The sequence below is a fragment of the Callospermophilus lateralis genome, chromosome 7 (assembly GCF_048772815.1).
Source record: "Callospermophilus lateralis isolate mCalLat2 chromosome 7, mCalLat2.hap1, whole genome shotgun sequence".
NCBI lineage: Eukaryota > Metazoa > Chordata > Mammalia > Rodentia > Sciuridae > Callospermophilus > Callospermophilus lateralis.
The window spans coordinates 49,588,117-49,606,110 of record NC_135311.1 but is presented as its reverse complement, the minus strand read 5'-3'; the positions used below and the strand labels follow the sequence as shown (position 1 = coordinate 49,606,110).

At 30.8% G+C, this 17,994-nt stretch overlaps 1 protein-coding gene across 5 annotated transcripts in view; it reads left to right on the top strand.

Moving 5' to 3' along the window:
* Col11a1 (collagen type XI alpha 1 chain) overlaps positions 1-17,994 on the top strand; it is a 208,070-nt gene that overhangs the window by 117,446 nt on the left and 72,630 nt on the right. For all 5 annotated transcript variants that reach the window (XM_076863343.2, XM_076863345.2, XM_076863347.1 and 2 more), the window contains 7 exons: positions 2,354-2,407; positions 2,542-2,586; positions 2,707-2,760; positions 2,892-2,936; positions 6,806-6,859; positions 10,709-10,762; positions 15,177-15,230. In XM_076863343.2, the coding sequence (XP_076719458.1) occupies positions 2,354-2,407; positions 2,542-2,586; positions 2,707-2,760; positions 2,892-2,936; positions 6,806-6,859; positions 10,709-10,762; positions 15,177-15,230 (360 nt within the window). The remainder of the gene's footprint in view (positions 1-2,353; positions 2,408-2,541; positions 2,587-2,706; positions 2,761-2,891; positions 2,937-6,805; positions 6,860-10,708; positions 10,763-15,176; positions 15,231-17,994) is intronic.

Below are 17,994 nucleotides of genomic sequence, written 5' to 3'. Positions count from 1 at the left end.
TCGTCTCTTTTGTTTTTTTGTTTCTTCTATTTAAAAGCAGGTGATGCCTTTTCACAGAGTCTGTATTTTGTTGATAAGTCCTTATACAGGAAAATAAAGATACTATCCTCATATATTATAAACTGCTTAACTTGTGGATCGGACTCTTTGTGTTTATTTCCCACTGACTTCCTAGAGCAGAAACCATGTAAAAAAATAAATGCATTGAAAATAAATTGATCTATGGGAACAATTTGCTTAAATTAGTATTAATATGATTAGTTATCTGGTCAAGTCAAGAGAGAACTAAATATTTGTTCCCAGGTAAAATTTAATGAAAATAAATTTTTATATTTTCTTGTCAAATTCCTGAAATAGCCATACCGTAAAACTCTATTAGATGTAACCAATGTAATTCTGCAATATGTATTTGGGGTAAAAATGGGAGTTCATAATCCAATTGAGTCAAATGTATGAAAGATGATTTATCATGAGCTTTGTAATGTTTTGAACAACCAATAAAAAAAAAACTCTATTAGATGCACCTTTATCTGATTCTCTGTAGAGAAAGGAAAGAAGCTTCAAAAGCCCTTCACAAAATATAATTAGTTGAGACTGTTCCGCTAGTATGTGGAAATTTCATGTCTAACAATTGTCTTTAGGTTGAACAGAAGTTGACTCTAAAGTCATGAATCAGAATATGTTGATAAGTGGTGGGTTATTATTTTAAACATCAACTGCCTTAGGTCTTTACATACAATTTTCCTGATTTACTTTAATAGCACTTGTGGAAGAAATTAGTAGAATTCAACCTACTTTCTAAGAATGTAATATTCATCACTTTCAAATTTGGAATAAAGCTAAATAGTTATCTTCTTTCTGCATATAGGTAATATTTTATACTTGCCTGTTCTTACTGTACCTGTTTAAGAAACAGCTTCCAAGAATTCTGAAACATTAAAGTACATACCGCCTGAAGAGGTTGTTGAATGAGCAGATTCTTGGACCTTCTATCAGATTGTGTGTTTTAATTTCTGTAGATATGGAGTGTGACTTGCCAATTCATATTTTCAGCAATAATTAGATTATTCTCAGACAGAGGGACCACTTACCAGTTGGAGAATAATTGTTTTAGTGTAGGTCAGTACAAGTCAGTTGATTCCAAAACCCACAAAATTTGTTTAAGTCAAAGGAGATTTAGTTATATTTCCTATCTGCTAGAGACTTTACACATTATTGAACCTAATTATACAGTGGTCTAAACAGGAAAGGCAAATATTTAGAAAACCTCCAGCCATCTCCAGGGACTTATAGTAAATAAAATGATTTGAACCTTGATCTGTATTTCCTTATTCAATTATGAGGAGACTGGTCTCAGTCTTGATTAAAGAAATATCTGACAAGATGAAAAATCTGAGATTATACACAAGGTCAAAAGGAGGAATTTCAATATTGGAGATTATATTATATTTTATCTGTAAAATGTGGTCATGTGTGGCCTAAATGAAATAATGTTTCAGTGTATTTATTGCATTTAAAAATGATAATTGTATTATATGTTGTTATTATTAATTATTATTGTTACTCAGCATTCCTTTATTCCAATCTCCCTTCACTTTCAAAATACCTGTAAAATATGTGTTACTGGCCTCATTTTGCAAAAAAAAAAAAAAAAAAAAAATCATACTCAAACAGGATAAGTAATGTATGCAACTTACTTAACTGGTGCGTGACAGACAGAAACCTTGAATTTTTATCTTTGGAATATTAAACATAGTATTTAATTGTTCAGTACCTTGCTTTGTTTGGTAGTCACATTCAAGGGTCAAGTAGAAAACATGGAGGAAAGGTGGCCAGCCTGTATGACTTATAAAGTTCTAAAAGTACACAGATATTCAGCTGAAATGATATACATATGGATACAATAATGTTAATTCAGGAAAAACATCTTCATAAAGCCTCTGTTTTAATGTTTGACTAGTCATGCTTATGAAAATAGGATTTTTCTTTAGAGTCAAAGCAAGAATGTAGACTATTAAGTTAAAAATACATTTTACACAAAATTGGACTGCTGTTTTATAATAGGAGTTATAATTTTTTTATTAATTATTTGACTTTTGAAGTTAAATACTAAAACATGTTTTATTAATTCATGCTTTCAATGCTTCCAGGATTTCAGATGTCATTGTAAGTTCAATTTCAAATACATAAGTGGAGCTCATGTGGTCCCTTTAAACTTATATATGATTTTAATTATATTTTTATTTAAGTATTACCAGCTGTGTCAGAATTTCTGTTTTCCAAAATAATCACATCTTTTGACCTGCTAGTTTAAGTTATCATATTCACTGTTTATTATTTTTTATTATTTTAGGGTTCCACTGGATTTCCTGGGTTTCCAGGTGCCAATGGGGAGAAAGGTGCACGGGTATGATATTTAATTGTTTTATCCTGAACTAGCTAATGTCAGTGTCCTTGCATGAGAAACCATATTTCAACGCCAGACTTCATAATTTACTGTGGTATACAGCACATGGAAACGGTTTGAACTGTCTTTGGCAGGGAGTTGCTGGCAAACCAGGCCCGAGGGGTCAGCGTGGTCCAACGGTGAGTGCTTTTATTTAAAATAGTAATTTTCATTTGTGATTCAATTTTTCAGTATAATGTTTCTGTGCCTTTGGATTTGCTTGGAATTAGATCAGTTTCATGTTTTGCTCTCATATGCAGGGTCCTCGAGGTTCCAGAGGTGCAAGAGGTCCCACTGGGAAACCGGGCCCAAAGGTATTGTTGGCACTTGTTTCAAATGATCTTTGTTGCAAATTCCTTTTCTGGAGGATGCCATAACAAGGAATTAAAACTGATTTTTTCTTTTCTCTTCTCTCTCTTTTTTTTTTTTTTTTTTTTGCTTCTAGGGCACTTCGGGAGGTGATGGCCCTCCTGGTCCTCCAGGTGAAAGAGTACGTATGATTCAGTCACCTAAAATAAGATGAAAATGAGTACTTCTGCAAGTGTTTACACTTTTGGAAAAAAGTATCTGTATCCATTCATCCACAAAAATTTTGTTTTGAGTTAAAAAAAATCATATTCTTTAATTTACTTCGCCCTGCCAATATAAAAGCTTTATGAGTTATATGCAACTAATTTTATTAAAGAAATGAGAGAAATAATGTAATTGGCCTAAGATATTACTCTTAAACTCAAGCCAATGTAAATTTTTTACTTAAAATGTGCTTAAAACACCTATGCCCTTTCATCCACTTGTCTTGTTTTCCATATTAATACTCAATTTGTCTGTGGAGCTGGCAGCAAAATTATGCTGGTAGAATGCAAGCTACCAGTGGCCATTAAGCCACAATCAATATAAATTTAACTCAAGACAAAACATCTATTCCAGTAAATAGAAAAACTATTTAGTAAATTGATTTTCAATTGATATAAAATAAAACAAAATACAGATGAGCAAGCGTGCCCTTTGTTTGACTTTTTTGGCAAAATGCTGTTTTGCATGAGTCCAGATTTTTTTTTTTTAATGCTATCCTCTGTATTATAGTCAAAGATATTAGAATTATTTCTTAGTATCTGTAATAGCTTTTCATATTATATAGTCATGTTAGTATTTTTTATTAATTATTATTTGAAACTTAGGTGTTTTATAAAAGGAAAACTGAGAAAGAGTAGTTTTGTTACTTCAAAAAAGAAATTGTGAGTAAAACTTAGTTTTTATATATGACCAAAATGTGAGTACATATGATGTAAGAATAAATATTTAATTAGTTACTTTCTGATTTTGGCTCATATTTAATTTAATTAAACTTTCCTAACATTTCTCATTCTTGATGAATTATTCCCAAATCAAGTCCATTCCTCCTGCACCTTTTGAGTTAATAATGGACATATTTGATGTATTTGATGATTACAGTTATTCAGCACATTAGATTAATTAAACTGGCCAAATCACTAAACAAATTAGAATAGTTTAACAAATTGTAGCACACTGATCTTTGTTTTTAAATAATAGACTATATTCTCTTTTAGTGCTTTATTTATGCATTCCAGAATTGAAAAATCAGCATGTTTCTTTATAAGTAAATAATGCTTTTTGTTTTCTTTTTTGTTTGCTTTTTGTTTGCTTTTCATGGTGCTGGGGATCAAACCCAGGTCCTCATATGTGCAAATGAGACAGGTCCCCAGCTTATAAATATGCTTTCTATGTTTTCACATTTTAATTTGGACATAGTGGTTAGATCCAACAGTATGAATACTTGTAATTGTAAAAACACTCTGAGAGTGGGAAAAATACATTTTGAGAATCAAAGCAAAGGGTAATTTTGTCTTTTTAAAATATGAATCTAGAAAGATTCATTTTCAGGCTGGGGTGTGGCTCAGCAATAGAGTGCTCCATCTTCAGCACCACATAAAAATAAATAAAACAAAAGTGTTGTGTCCAACTACAACTGAAAAAATAAATATTAAAAAAATAGTTAAATAGATTTAATTGAGTCTGAGGTTACCAGATTTAGCAAAACAAAACAAAATATAACAGAACCAACATACCTAATTACATTTGAATTCTACTTAAAAAGTGAGTAATTTTGGCATATGCATGCTCCTTGTAATATTTAGGGGATATGAAAAACTATTCATTATTTGTCTAATAATAAAATTTAACTAGACACTAGATATATTATACAGTCTTCATACTTGGGTACAAACACAATCTTTACACTGATTCTTTAAACATTTTTTACCTTACCCAGAAACTATAGTAGTCCCTCTTTACCTGTACCTGCCATGGTTACCTTCAGGACTCTAAGGTATTTGAAATTGCAGATAGTGCCAAACCCTATATAAACTATGTTTTCCCCCCTATACTTTCTACATATGTATGATAAAGTTTATCAATTAAGCAGAATAAGCTACTAACAATAATAATAAAATAGATTATGACATACTCTAATAAAATTACCATCATCTTTATTCTTGTGCTTTGAGGACCTTATTTAGTAAAATAAGATTTAATTGAACATAGCCATTGCAATACTATGACAAAAATACTATTCAAATGGCTACTAAATGACTAATGGGTGTGTAGTATTTAACTACATTTACAATGTAAATGCCCTATGATTCTTTATGTTCCAGGTGGACTGAACCAAAGGAGATGAAATTTTACTATGTGTAAAATAATACATAATTTTAAACCAATGAATTGTTTATTTCTAGTATTTTCTCTTTCATATTTTCAGATCATAATTGATCACCAGTAACTTACACTGTGCAAAGTAAAATCAGAAAAGGGGATACTGCTATATTTGACTAATATAAGGAAAATATGTGAACAATTTTTTTGTGGAACTTCATAAAGCAAGCTCAATTTTTTAAACTTTTCATTGTAATAGTGATTTTGAAAATGTTTCTTAAATTTAAAATCAAATTTTATTTTAAAAGTATTAAAATTTTAAAAAGCAAATATGTCTGAAGAAGTTAGGGGAATAGAGAATACTGTAAAGCCTTAAAATACTATTTAAATTTTTTTTAATTTAAAATGCTATATTTTGTTTTCTTTTTTTATGATGTATATTTAAGAATCATATTTTCATAGTTTAAAGATAGTACAAAAACTTATAAATTACACATATTTTCTCAGTATTTTATTAATTTCATGTTGTATATTTTTTAACTATATAAATTTGATGAATCCTTTTCATTTCAGGATGAGATGTGGTAATAGTAAAAGCTTATGCTTATTGCAGAACTAGCATTAAGAATAGTAATGAAATTTTTCCTGAGAAGTCTAAACTGACACTTTAAAAGAATAAATTCTACTAAAGACCAACACTAATAAACTTTTAGAATGTAGATAAATCTTATTAAAACTTTATTACTTATTAAATTTTATTTATATTATCTTTAATTTTGCATATCTTCTTTTTATGAATACAGTTATTACATTCTGGCATACACAGAATTAACTTTTACCAATTTTTTTTGCCACCAACACAATCATCATAATAGAGTCTACTTCATGCATTTTAAAGATATGTAAATAAGAAAGTTGAATAATATTGTTAATTAAACATCAAGCCTAGAATAATATTATAAAAGCATATTTAGACTGAATGTTAATGAGAATACTTATACAATAAAGTTTTTTTTATCTTTCTACCAAAGAAGTTTATACATGAGTAAAATGAGATAGTAACATCCTCAAAAATAAACACATTTTATCTACAAATATTGAAGATATCTTTTATGATTATTTTGAGATACTTTTTTGCCCTTTTTAAAATATTTTTTGGATGCATGGACCTTTATTTTATTAATTTATTTATATGTGGTGCTGAGAATCGAACCCAGTGCCTCATACATGCTAGACAAGCGCTCTACCACTGAGCCACAGCCTCAGTCCCTTATTTTCCCTTTTATTTGTAACTAACTAGAGTCAGAAAATTTATGGAGTCACTTTTAAACATATTTTTCCTTTGGAGAAGTATGGCATTGAATTGAAATTTTCCTTTTATGAGTGTTTATAGCCAACATTCAAAGTAAAAAAAAAATCTGTGGAACTTATTGCTACTATTGTTCTATTAGTTTTTTACAAGAACTCTAAATATGTATAGTGCTCCTGTGATGTACAATTTTAAGTAGTAAAAAACTATTTTGCTTTTCTATTAGTACTAGTTATCATATCATAGTACCATAGTTTTGTCACTACTGCGAAGAAGTTGTATGTTGTTCTGTATTTTATCTGAATAAATAAGCCATAAGGCGTGGAGGTTTCTCTTTCCAGGCATATCATTAAGCTTTCTATACTCTTTACTTTCAGGGTCCTCAAGGACCTCAGGGTCCAGTTGGATTTCCTGGACCAAAAGGCCCTCCTGTAAGTGTCATAATTTCCTTTTCTTTCTTTATTTTATAATATTTTCACATTTTTTGAGAGTTGCAGTTTAAATTATGAGATGTAGATGTAATTAAATCCTTATAAAAGCAAAATTGAAAATAAAATGTAAAAGAATGTTTTCCATTTATGAATTCAAAGAATTTTAATATAATTTAAATACCTCTTATTTTGCATTGTTTTAAATAATATGAATATTATTTTGTCAATTACTTTAGACAATATTTATTATTTAAATATTGTACAATAAATACGTTTAATTATTAAATATTTGGTGTGTTGTAATTTCCCTGTTATCTTCCACTAGCAAATTACATCTTGCAAATGGAATTTTGCATCCATCTTCAATTATCACTTCCTAAACTTCTTCCAACATTCTGACACATTTATATCACATTGAGATTTATATGTTTTTATTATTTTTTGCTCTAGAATGCATTTTCTTAGAAAATGTAATCATAACATTTATTGACTTATATTCTTCTTATAAAATTTTGTTTATTATAATATTGTTTTGAATGTCATCATTAAATATTTTCCCAAAGTTAATTGAAATGCTTTATTTTTATATTTAAATATTAATGGGAACATAGTCCTGTTCAGTGGTTTTCTCTTTCTTTATCTTTTTTCCTCCTTTTCTCTCTTTCTCTTTCTTCCTTCCTTCCTTAATTTAGTTTCTTTATATACACTAGAATTACCTCACCCATCTGTCTAGTGCAATGGTTCTCAAAATGCTTGTTTGGGCCCCGTAGCAGCAGCTGCCCTTGGGATATTAGTAGAAATACAAAGTTTCACCTGATAGCCATATTTTAATTAGCCATACAGATAGTTCTGTTTCATAACAGTTTGTGAATCATTGTTCTAGCCTAGACTAGAAAATATCTTCCAAACTTTAGTGTGTATACAAATCAAATTGGTGAATCATTTATTTTGAAAAACCTTCTTGAATTAAAGGTTAACCATTTAGGTAATCACTTACTTTTTGCAATAATTTTAGACACTGCTTAAGAGTATCATTTTAACACTTAACAGTTCTGCTTTATGACCACAAACATATCAGGTTATTATCTATATTATAGGATTAAAGTGGATTCACACACATAGTTCTATTAATATATTGATATTTCCTGCACATAATGTCTTGCTCACTGAGTTGTGTTCCAAATGCAATATCATATGTGCAGTTTCACAGAAAAGTGAAAATGTGGTTTGTAAAGTGACTGTATATACACATTTTCAAAGGTAAGTCCAAAAGTATTCTGAAGCCATGTACATGGATCATTTAGCCAAAAGAAAAATCCACTTGAGACATATAGCCTTAACATTATTGTATTTCCTATGTTAGATATATTTATACATCATACTTATACATTTACATATTTGTTTACATTGTTGCAAGTTGTTTCCCCATGCAATATGATAATCTTATCAAAGAGAGCCATTGGACTCATTTTTCCTCAGACTTTTTCAGTTTGTTCTTTCACATGCCTTTTAGTTAAGTTTGGAGCCATTGATCATGCACTCATTTTATCTCTAAGAGGTATTAGAATTATAATAGATGCCTAGACTTTAGAAGCCCACAGTCTAGTTGGAGAGACATGGCACTATTAAGAAGCATTGCTGTCCCTGCTGAATAAAGTGCTTTGTGTACTGTTTACTATCCAGTGAAATATTAAAGTATGAACTAAAAATGCTTAACATGTTTCTGGTATAAGGTTTTATGAAATTTGGAAAAGAAATACCTTCATCTCTTTGACATAGAAAGAAGAAATTGATCCCAGTGGTTTGGGAGGCTGAGGCAGGAGTAAGTTCAAAACCAGCCTCAGCAACTTAGCAGCTAGGGTTGTGCTCAAAGGTTAAGCACCTCTGGGTTTAATCCTCAGTACCAAAGCAGGGGATAGAAAAAGAAAGAAAAAATTGAGGTGAGGGATAGAACCAGTCTCCTCCTACAGACTAATTACACACACACACACACACACACACACACACACACACTCACACAAAGTATGAGTGTTTGGAATGTTCTCTTTTGGTTCTTTTACTTTTATGTCATTTTTGCCATATTTGGAGAGTATACAGTTATCTCATTTAAGAAAAAGTTTAAATGATTAAAATTTATAGCATCATTATTATGAGGAACATTTATATTTGTAGGAAAAATATCAAATCTAGTGTTCATGAGGGTGTTTTCTCACTGGATAGTTTAAAAACTATTTGGAAGAGTTTTTTCACAGTTTGACTTCCTGTATATACACACCTCCCATTAGATGAACTTGTTTCCTCCATCCTTCATTAACTAAATCAAAGAGGCAGCCTATTTGGATGGATAAAAATTATCATTTATAAATAAACTATTTAGCAATTATTTGGCTTTATTTTATTGGGTAGTAGTGGAAAGCCATTATAGTTATTTAGGATTAATTGCCTAATATTAGTAAGTACATACTTAAATCAAGAAAAGTGGTGATGATACTGATCCTATAGACCATTAACTCTGTTGCCTTAGACTGTCTAGAAACACCACTAAAAATCATGTTGCTTTCATTCCAGGATATCATCATTAAGAACTAAAATCACTGTTTTAAAGGATTATAATTTTTTAATGAACATTTCATCTCTATCAGCAAATATAGTGAGATATTTAACTTTAATATTTACAGATTTGTTAGAAACGTGTGTATGTTTTATACTGATTGCAAAGCTCAGCATTTAAGAAGTGTTTTAGTTTGATAGGGAAAGACCAGACTCAAATTTATTATTCTTTAGCTGTCTTCCACTGCTTTTAGTAAATTTTTTATAATTATCTGAAACTGATATCATATTAATTCCATCTGTATCAAAATAGAGACAAAGTAGAAAAATTGTTTTTATTTGTTGTTTTGAAAACATGAACCTGGATGAAATCTTTTAGAATGAACTACCCATTTTTGTGTTTCACTTCTAAACTGAGGGCAAAACATCATCTTATATTACTCATGACCTAGTGAGAAATGGAAACATATGTAATATGTTTTAATGAAAAAATGTTGAAGTGACATCTAAGAATGTTTGGGCCCTTGGAGCTCCAGTTTTGTTCCTTGGAGAGTTGTTTGCTTTAAGTACTTAGTTAATTGCTTCATCTATTTCTTCAGACATGACAAAGATTGCACCCATTAGAGAAAGCAATACCATGGCAGAGTTGCTCTCCAGTACTTCATAAGAATTTTGCTTCCAAGAGGGTTTTTAAGAAAACTGAATGGGAAAAAGTGGCCCTGATAATTTCCAGAATTGAGCATAGTACATGTTTCCTTTACTTGAAGCGATTTTAGATGTAAAGTGCCTTTGTTTTTGTAAATTTCATTCCTTTTTCATTCTTGTCAGTTTGAAGTTTGGATCACCACTAGAGGACACTATCTTTCTCTATTATCCATGTTTCAATGCACAGGGAATTGGCTTACAAACATATCACACACACACACACACACACACACACACACACAAATTGAAGAATAGTTTTGTAAAAATAAAATTTTTTATTTTAATCATGTGGAAGAAAAAAAATAAAATGCAGATCTATGTAAACATTGTTTTAAAAAGATGCAATGAGATAAATTCACTTAATTGTAAAAGGTATAGAATTCTACATTTTTTTCTTTAATCTCAGTTATAGCTATAGACTTATGTTAAAGAGATACATGCCATATATAAAACTGAACATCACCAAGTATAAAATCAATTAGAACATCAAAATATAATGTCCAGTGAAATATTAGTAAATTGTCTAACATAATTCTTGCAGTCTATAATTAAAGAAATATTTACTTCATGGGTATTTAAAACTTGTGATTTCAGGGTCCACCTGGGAAGGATGGGCTGCCAGGACACCCTGGGCAACGTGGGGAGACTGTAAGTAACTGTTTCTGAGTGGAATTTTCAATCTATAGTACCTCATTAGTTCATAGAAGCTACTTATTTTAACATTTAAATGACAAGCTTGAGAACAATGTAGGAATGAATTCCATTAGACCTTTTATTTAAACATGAATAAATACATAAATAGACCAATGTTTGTACCTAAACAAATATCCTTGAAAAAACTGTTATGTTAATTTATTTAATCGATCTTATTGTTAATAATGGTACTTTAATAATGAGTTGATGGACAAGAACCCATTATTCTTTGGATGCTTTCATGATATCGTCACACATTACTGTAAGTCATGCACATAACACAGAGTTCTTCTTTCCAGAACTAGAGAGTGAATTCTGCTGATGTTACAACCATAAGGGTATAAGTGGTATGGAACTATTTCAAATGCTTCCTCTCTTGTTGAGTAGGGAAATGTAGATTGAAAAAAGTAATTTTGTATTATTTAGAAATGGAGAAATATAACGTTAAACAAATTAACTGAATAATCCATCTTATATACGATGATGATTGGGCACAGGAGAAATTGTTAACTCCTCCATGGCTTAAGAATTCTCATGGGTTAGTGATTTATTTTATCACTGTTATGAAACTACATATCTGAATGTACCAATGGTTTGTTATTCTAGCCAGAAATCCTCAAGGTTTGGCATATATCCTTGGAACATATTCTTGTTTCTTAATATTGGTTAATTTTATCCAGATTTCTTGAGAAAACCACAACATAGACTATCTTTGACTGCGTGGTTAAAAAATCACTTCAAGGCTTTCTGCCAACATGAAGACATATTTGGAATTGCATAGCCATATGTGTTAACAAATCTTAAAATATTATTAATTTTCTGCCATGAGAGAAACAGTCTGTCAGCAGCAACCCAATTCCTGTCTCACTCTCCAAGTGACAATTCTTAGTTTAACAGCTTCCTAATTTTATCCAGGCTAGAAATTTCAAAGTCTGGACTTTCCAAAGCTGAATCAAAATGATTTATAGTGGGACCAAAAAATAAAATTGTTTGAGTTTCCTCTTGGGAATGATATCTCCATGATGAGGAAAATATAGATTCTCTAAATAAGAATCCACAGTGAAATTTACACTCAAATTCCCACACAACATTCCCACTTAAATCTTGCATCCAGTCATTTTAACCATCACATTATTTCTTGGGAATAACAGGAATATTTTTGAAATTGTTTTTGAGGAAGGAATACCTAGAGCATTACCATTTTAAAATCACTTTGTCTTCAATTTAGTCAAGAGCTTCTGCTTTTCTCTGAAATAGCTATGTCATATATAACATCTGAATTTAAACAAAGAAGAAAAGAGCATATTAACTAATGCCTCTAGGAAGAATCCTTCTCTCTAGTAGTTTCTCATAGACAAAGGCCAGGATTATTTTTGGGAAATTATATTTCTGATTTCACAACCTCTTTTCATAGAAGAGTGAATCACCCTATGGCCAGGAACTGTTCTTTCTCACTTTATTTTGCTGCCTAGAATTCAAAAGATTTCTTTGCATAAGATCAGAATCTAGACTGGATAGGCTTTGTATATATGTGTTATCTTATTTCAAAGAGGAAATTATTTCATTATTTTTTAGCTTCTTCCACATTCATAAATTCAAGATTCATTTTGATGCCTTACATTTTCAAACTTTTTCAAGTCTCCAGGAAAAATCAGAAACAGCTCCTATTATAGTGAAATATCCCAAATTTGTCTCAGTGACACTGCTAAATCTAGGATTGATGCCAAAATTAATAAAGTCCCTTAGAGATTATTAGAATAGGAATTACATTTTGGTTGGGTCTTAGATATTCCAAGCTACCCATGAATATATCAAATTAATTTCTGTTTTTAAGGACTTTAAAAGGGCATCAGTTATTCTAAAATTAAAAAGTAAGTTTAGTTTTCTTACATAAAAATATCAGACAAGCAAACCCCATTCTGATCTGTAAGAATTCTCCTGTGTGTAGTTTTTCTGTACAATCTCTGGTGTAAATTTATCAGATACTTGCAAATGCAATAAATGTCTTGAATAAGCAGACATATGGGCAGTGCTCTCTTCCTGCTCTTCCAAAATCCATTACTTCCACAATTGGGCTAGCAGCCAAGCTTTTCTCTTTCCCCTTAGGATGCATGAGTGCAAATGTGGAATGTAAATTTTTCATAGACTTTCCTCAATGAAATATTGATTTTTAATCAATTAATTTTAATCAATTGTTAAATACACTTTTTGCTCTCACATTCACTAAGGAAAAAGATTTTAATATTTTTTAAGTTCAGAAAAGCATTTGCTCCTTCAAGTCAAACTTGAAGGAGAAGGGTGATCCAAACAAAGGGAACAGGTCATGCAAATGTATGATTCAGATACAGGTGAGAGGATTAGTGTGGGTAGAACCTAGGACACATTTTCAAAGCAAAAGATGTGACTGGAGTAGCAACAAGGTTAAGATTGTGCTGAACTTTGTCATCAATATTACTTGACATATGTTTAGCAATGAGTTGATTAGATTTGCTTATGTGAGATAGTGATTCTGGCTAAAAGTAGATAAATGAGTGAACCTGATTTGAAAAACTGCAATCATCAAAGAAAGAGATGATTGCAGTTGAATAACACAAGTCTACTGGGACATGAGAGAAGCTCAATGTTGAGAGTCTCTTAGGTGACACTCTAGGTTTAAATGACTGAGTCTGATAGCTGCAGGAAAGTGTGTGAACAGAAGATACTTCATTAATAAAGAAACAAAAGAAATAAAGAAAACCATAATTCAGAGAAGGTACTTCCAGTGAGCACCATGTTGGAAATATTGGAGACAGAACCACATACAATTGGAATGACCAATAGGCCCTTATTGAGAAAGTGTCAGGGTTTAACATAGATGAGTGTTTTAGAAATAGTTTGGAGCAGGTGGAAGAATGAATCATCATAGAGGTAAGAAATGTAGTCATGGAGGTTGTTGACAAAATCCAGGAGAAGTGTACATATTCATACCCACATATATTGTGCACATGTATATGTGTGTTTATATGTGTGTGTGTGTATATAATCTGAAAATATGATGACAGATTTCCAAACTTCCCAGTTGCTAAAAAGTTAAAATTAAGCAAACTGCTATTTGGACTATAAAATTCTAAATAAATTCTGTGATAATTTCACGCAGGATTAGTGGGTTTGGCTATTTAGAATGATAGCTCAAGTGGAACCCTGATAGTCTTAAGAATTATAGAGTTTTATGAGACTGGGGTTATGGCTCAGTGGTAGAGCACTTGCCTCCCACATGTGAGATCCTCAGCACCACATAAAAGTAAATAAATAAAATAAAGGTATTATGTCCAACTACAACCAAAAAGTAAATATTAAAAAAAGAATTATAGAGTTTTATGTTTCCCTTCTGATATAAATTATAATAATTATAAATTTAGATTTCTTTTACTTATAGAATTTTGCCATTACAAATAATTCAATCATAATTACCTGGAAGGTTGTGCTACAAATGTGGACTACTAGCTTCTTTTCTTGCTAATTTTATTATTTCCAGTTTTATTACATGTTACAGTGAACAAAACTTTTGTAAACACTGTTCACTTTATTTAATTTTATTCTTTGGAATGTTTTCCTCCTAGTTTTTTCTATCTGTTCTCTTAACTGTTGAATGTAACCTTACTCACATGAGAAAGCACTTTGTCTATCATAATGCAATTATACAGAATGAATAATCCACGAGTCTAGAGAAATGTAGGTACCAAAATAAATTCCCCAAAGCTTGATTTAGTAAAGGCATTCTGTTCACATCAACCAGATTCTATTTTAATGATTGCATTATTTGCAAGGTGTATTTATAACAATATTCTTTTGGGTTTTTAGAAAGAACATTTGTAAAAAGATGAAATGATTACTCATCATGCAAAGTATTCTCTTGTATATGCAAAACATGTATTTTTGTATCCTTTTATATTTTATGAGATTTTTGGAATGCATTAAAAAGAAATATATGTAGATCACTGACTATAGATTTATCTATGCATAGAGAATCAGTGGACTGTTTTAAAGAATGTCTAAATCATCATTTATTTCATCCATAAACATTGCTATGTTAACATTCTATATGTTGTTTGACCTGGTAGAACATGGCTAAGAATACATTTGTGCTCCAGCTTAATCATACTGCCTTATATTTTAGTATATTGAAAATAATTATTGCATTACAATGTGAAGCAATGAAGATAGCAAATTTTGGATTTTTAAAAGAACTGGAATATGTTAACTCAGATTTAAGCACTTGAGGTATTTTTAGCCAATAGTTGACTTTCTTTTAATAGTTATTCAATTGTCAAATTTTAATTTATGCTTTGTCCTTTGCATAGTTTTTACAGATAATACTTTGTTTCTTTAGGGATTTCAAGGCAAGACTGGCCCCCCTGGGCCAGGAGGTGTTGTTGGACCACAGGTATTTTCCTTTATTTTGCTAATGAGATATATTTTTATGTCTATCTTTTCACCTTAATAAGTTGTGTAACATGGATCCATGTTATTATGATTCCAAATGTTTAATTTTTAAATTTCAGATCACATTTAAGTATCTGAAGATTACCAACATCAAATGATATTTAGCAAATAACTCCTTAATTGAAGCAGGTTCTCATTTGCCTGTATCAATAAAAGAGAAGAATATATAATGAAAGTGTATCGGAAATTCACAATGAGTTTAACACTAAAGCCTAACCATGGCACCATCTATATTTTATGAACCCCAAATTCTTTCTAAAGAGTTTGTCCATTTAGAATTTAAAATTATAAAATGACTTCAGGCCTTTGAGTATCAATTAGGCCTAGAAGAATATGATAAAGCTCAGAATTCAACAATATTTATAAATTTTAATATTTGTAACTTATTACATGTTTTTAAGGGGTTTTGTCATCATAACAACAGTTATTCATATCAGGAATAAGTGTTATTTTGTTTTCTTGAGCATATGTGAAATATTGGTTAAGATAAGAATCTCTCTGGGGGCTGGGGATGTGGCTCAAGCAGTAGCGCGCTCGCCTGGCATGCGTGCGACCCGGGTTCGATCCTCAGCACCACATACAAAGAAAGATGTTGTGTCCGCCGATAACTAAAAAATAAATATTAAAATTCTCTCTCTCTCTCTCCCTTTCTCACTCTCTCTTTAAAAAAAAAAAAAAAGAATCTCTCTCAAGACAGGTGGCAGACAACTAAAATATTAGAGAAATATCCTGAATTATGGTATCACAGAGCTGCATATAATAATTAGTGTGCATAAAAAATAAAATTGTTATCCTTTCCCAAAACAATGGACTGGACAGAACACTTTTAGTTTACTCAGCAGGAATTTTACCCCTGGTAATAGCAAGTTACAGTAAAGCAAGATCAGTTGGAGAAATGTTTTAATTATTTAATTTTTTTACTCTTTTTCCTATTAATAATTTGTTCTCAGTACTTTGTAACTCATGTATTCACACATACACTAACATGCACATCCATAAATATGCATCCCTCCCCAGAGAAACAAAAACTACACTCCTTTTCTAAGAATTTGTGTGGCAAAAGCAAAAATGAAGAATTATTGGATTTCTTAATAATTTTATTTCAGAGAATAATTTCAAACCTAAGGGAAAATTTTAACTCTTGATTCTTTTTCCAAGGAAATACAGCATGCATGTCATCATGCATTTTTTTGGTGTGTGTGTGTGTGTACTCAAGGGTTCTTTTTAAAGATCTTCAGTTTTAATTATATATATATATACAGTGAAATCTATTTTTTAGGAAATACTTTTATATATGAATAAGTATATAAGTAATACAAATATATTTCAGTGTATACCATACATAGCAAGAGTATACATATATTAAGTATATATTGCATATTATATACATTAATCAATAATTTGAAAGCTTCCGCTGAAAATACTTTTACTTTCTGTTTCAAATAACTTCATAACCATTTTCTTTCGAAAAAAGAAAGAATAACTAGAGCATAATTCCTATTATACTCAATATCTCTGAGGAGAAACTGAATTAGTCTATCTAGAATGTAAACATGTTGGGTGTCTTAACTGAATATTTCAGGAACTGATACCTTTTGAAAATGTATCCCTGCCAAATGCAGACATCTACAATTCTGGGACCTGACTTGTTTTTTTTCCTCCTACTTTATGTTAAGGCATAAAAGTAGCAGGTATTTTATTGAGTATACATCTTCATTGATATATTTTTTCTATTATGAATGGAAATCCAACTATTTTAAAGACAATCTTAATTCCCACAGTGGCACATGCCTATAATCCCAGTGACTCAGGAAGCTGAGGCAGGAGGATCACAAGTTGAAAGCCAGCCTCAGTAACTTAGTAAGACCTGTCTCAAAATAAGAAAATAAAAAGGGTTTGCAATATGACTCCATGATTAAATACCCCTGGGTTCAATGCCTGGTACCAAATAAATAAATCAATAAATAATTGAACTCCCTGTTTTAAATGTAACTATATTTTCATGTTAGAATAAAGGGAGTGAGGTAATGGAAGAAATAGTTCATCTTTTTTTGTATAAATCTCTGCCCATTTTTGTCTCACTGATATAGCTATTTAATTAGTAACAATTTCATATCATTTTCTTGTGAATCCTGGCATTCGGATAAAAAATTATCTTTGGGAGAAAAACTTTTGCACGATAATAGTTGAAGACTTCCAGTTATTACATAAAGAAATATAAATCTAGAAACGTGTGCCAATATTTGGGGTACATGTGTTCTTTATACAAGACCAAAAGTTAAAAATATGTTGCATTTTTAGAAAAATAACAAGGAATGATATTCCAAAGCAACTTCAGTAACACATTCCACTGTATAACAACCTTAACATTTGGAATTTTCCTCTTTATATATCTTTAACTTAAATCCTTCATCTTGCTGTTTATTCTAAGTGAACATAGAGACCAGCTGGTCACCATTCCTTGTTTATACTTGATAGCTTGTTACACTCTAGGACCACAAATGGTACCAGTCAGGGGACATATTAATGACCTGACATTTTTCATTTTGGCATTTGCTGCAATTTAAGGGACCTGGCTATTTGTTATACCTTTGGCCTAAAGGAACTTCTGGCCCAAACTCACTGCTTTCAGGGGCCCCCTGCCACATTCCTTAGACTTTTTCAAATGAATATAAATTAGAAATAGAGAGGTCTCCAGTGCATGG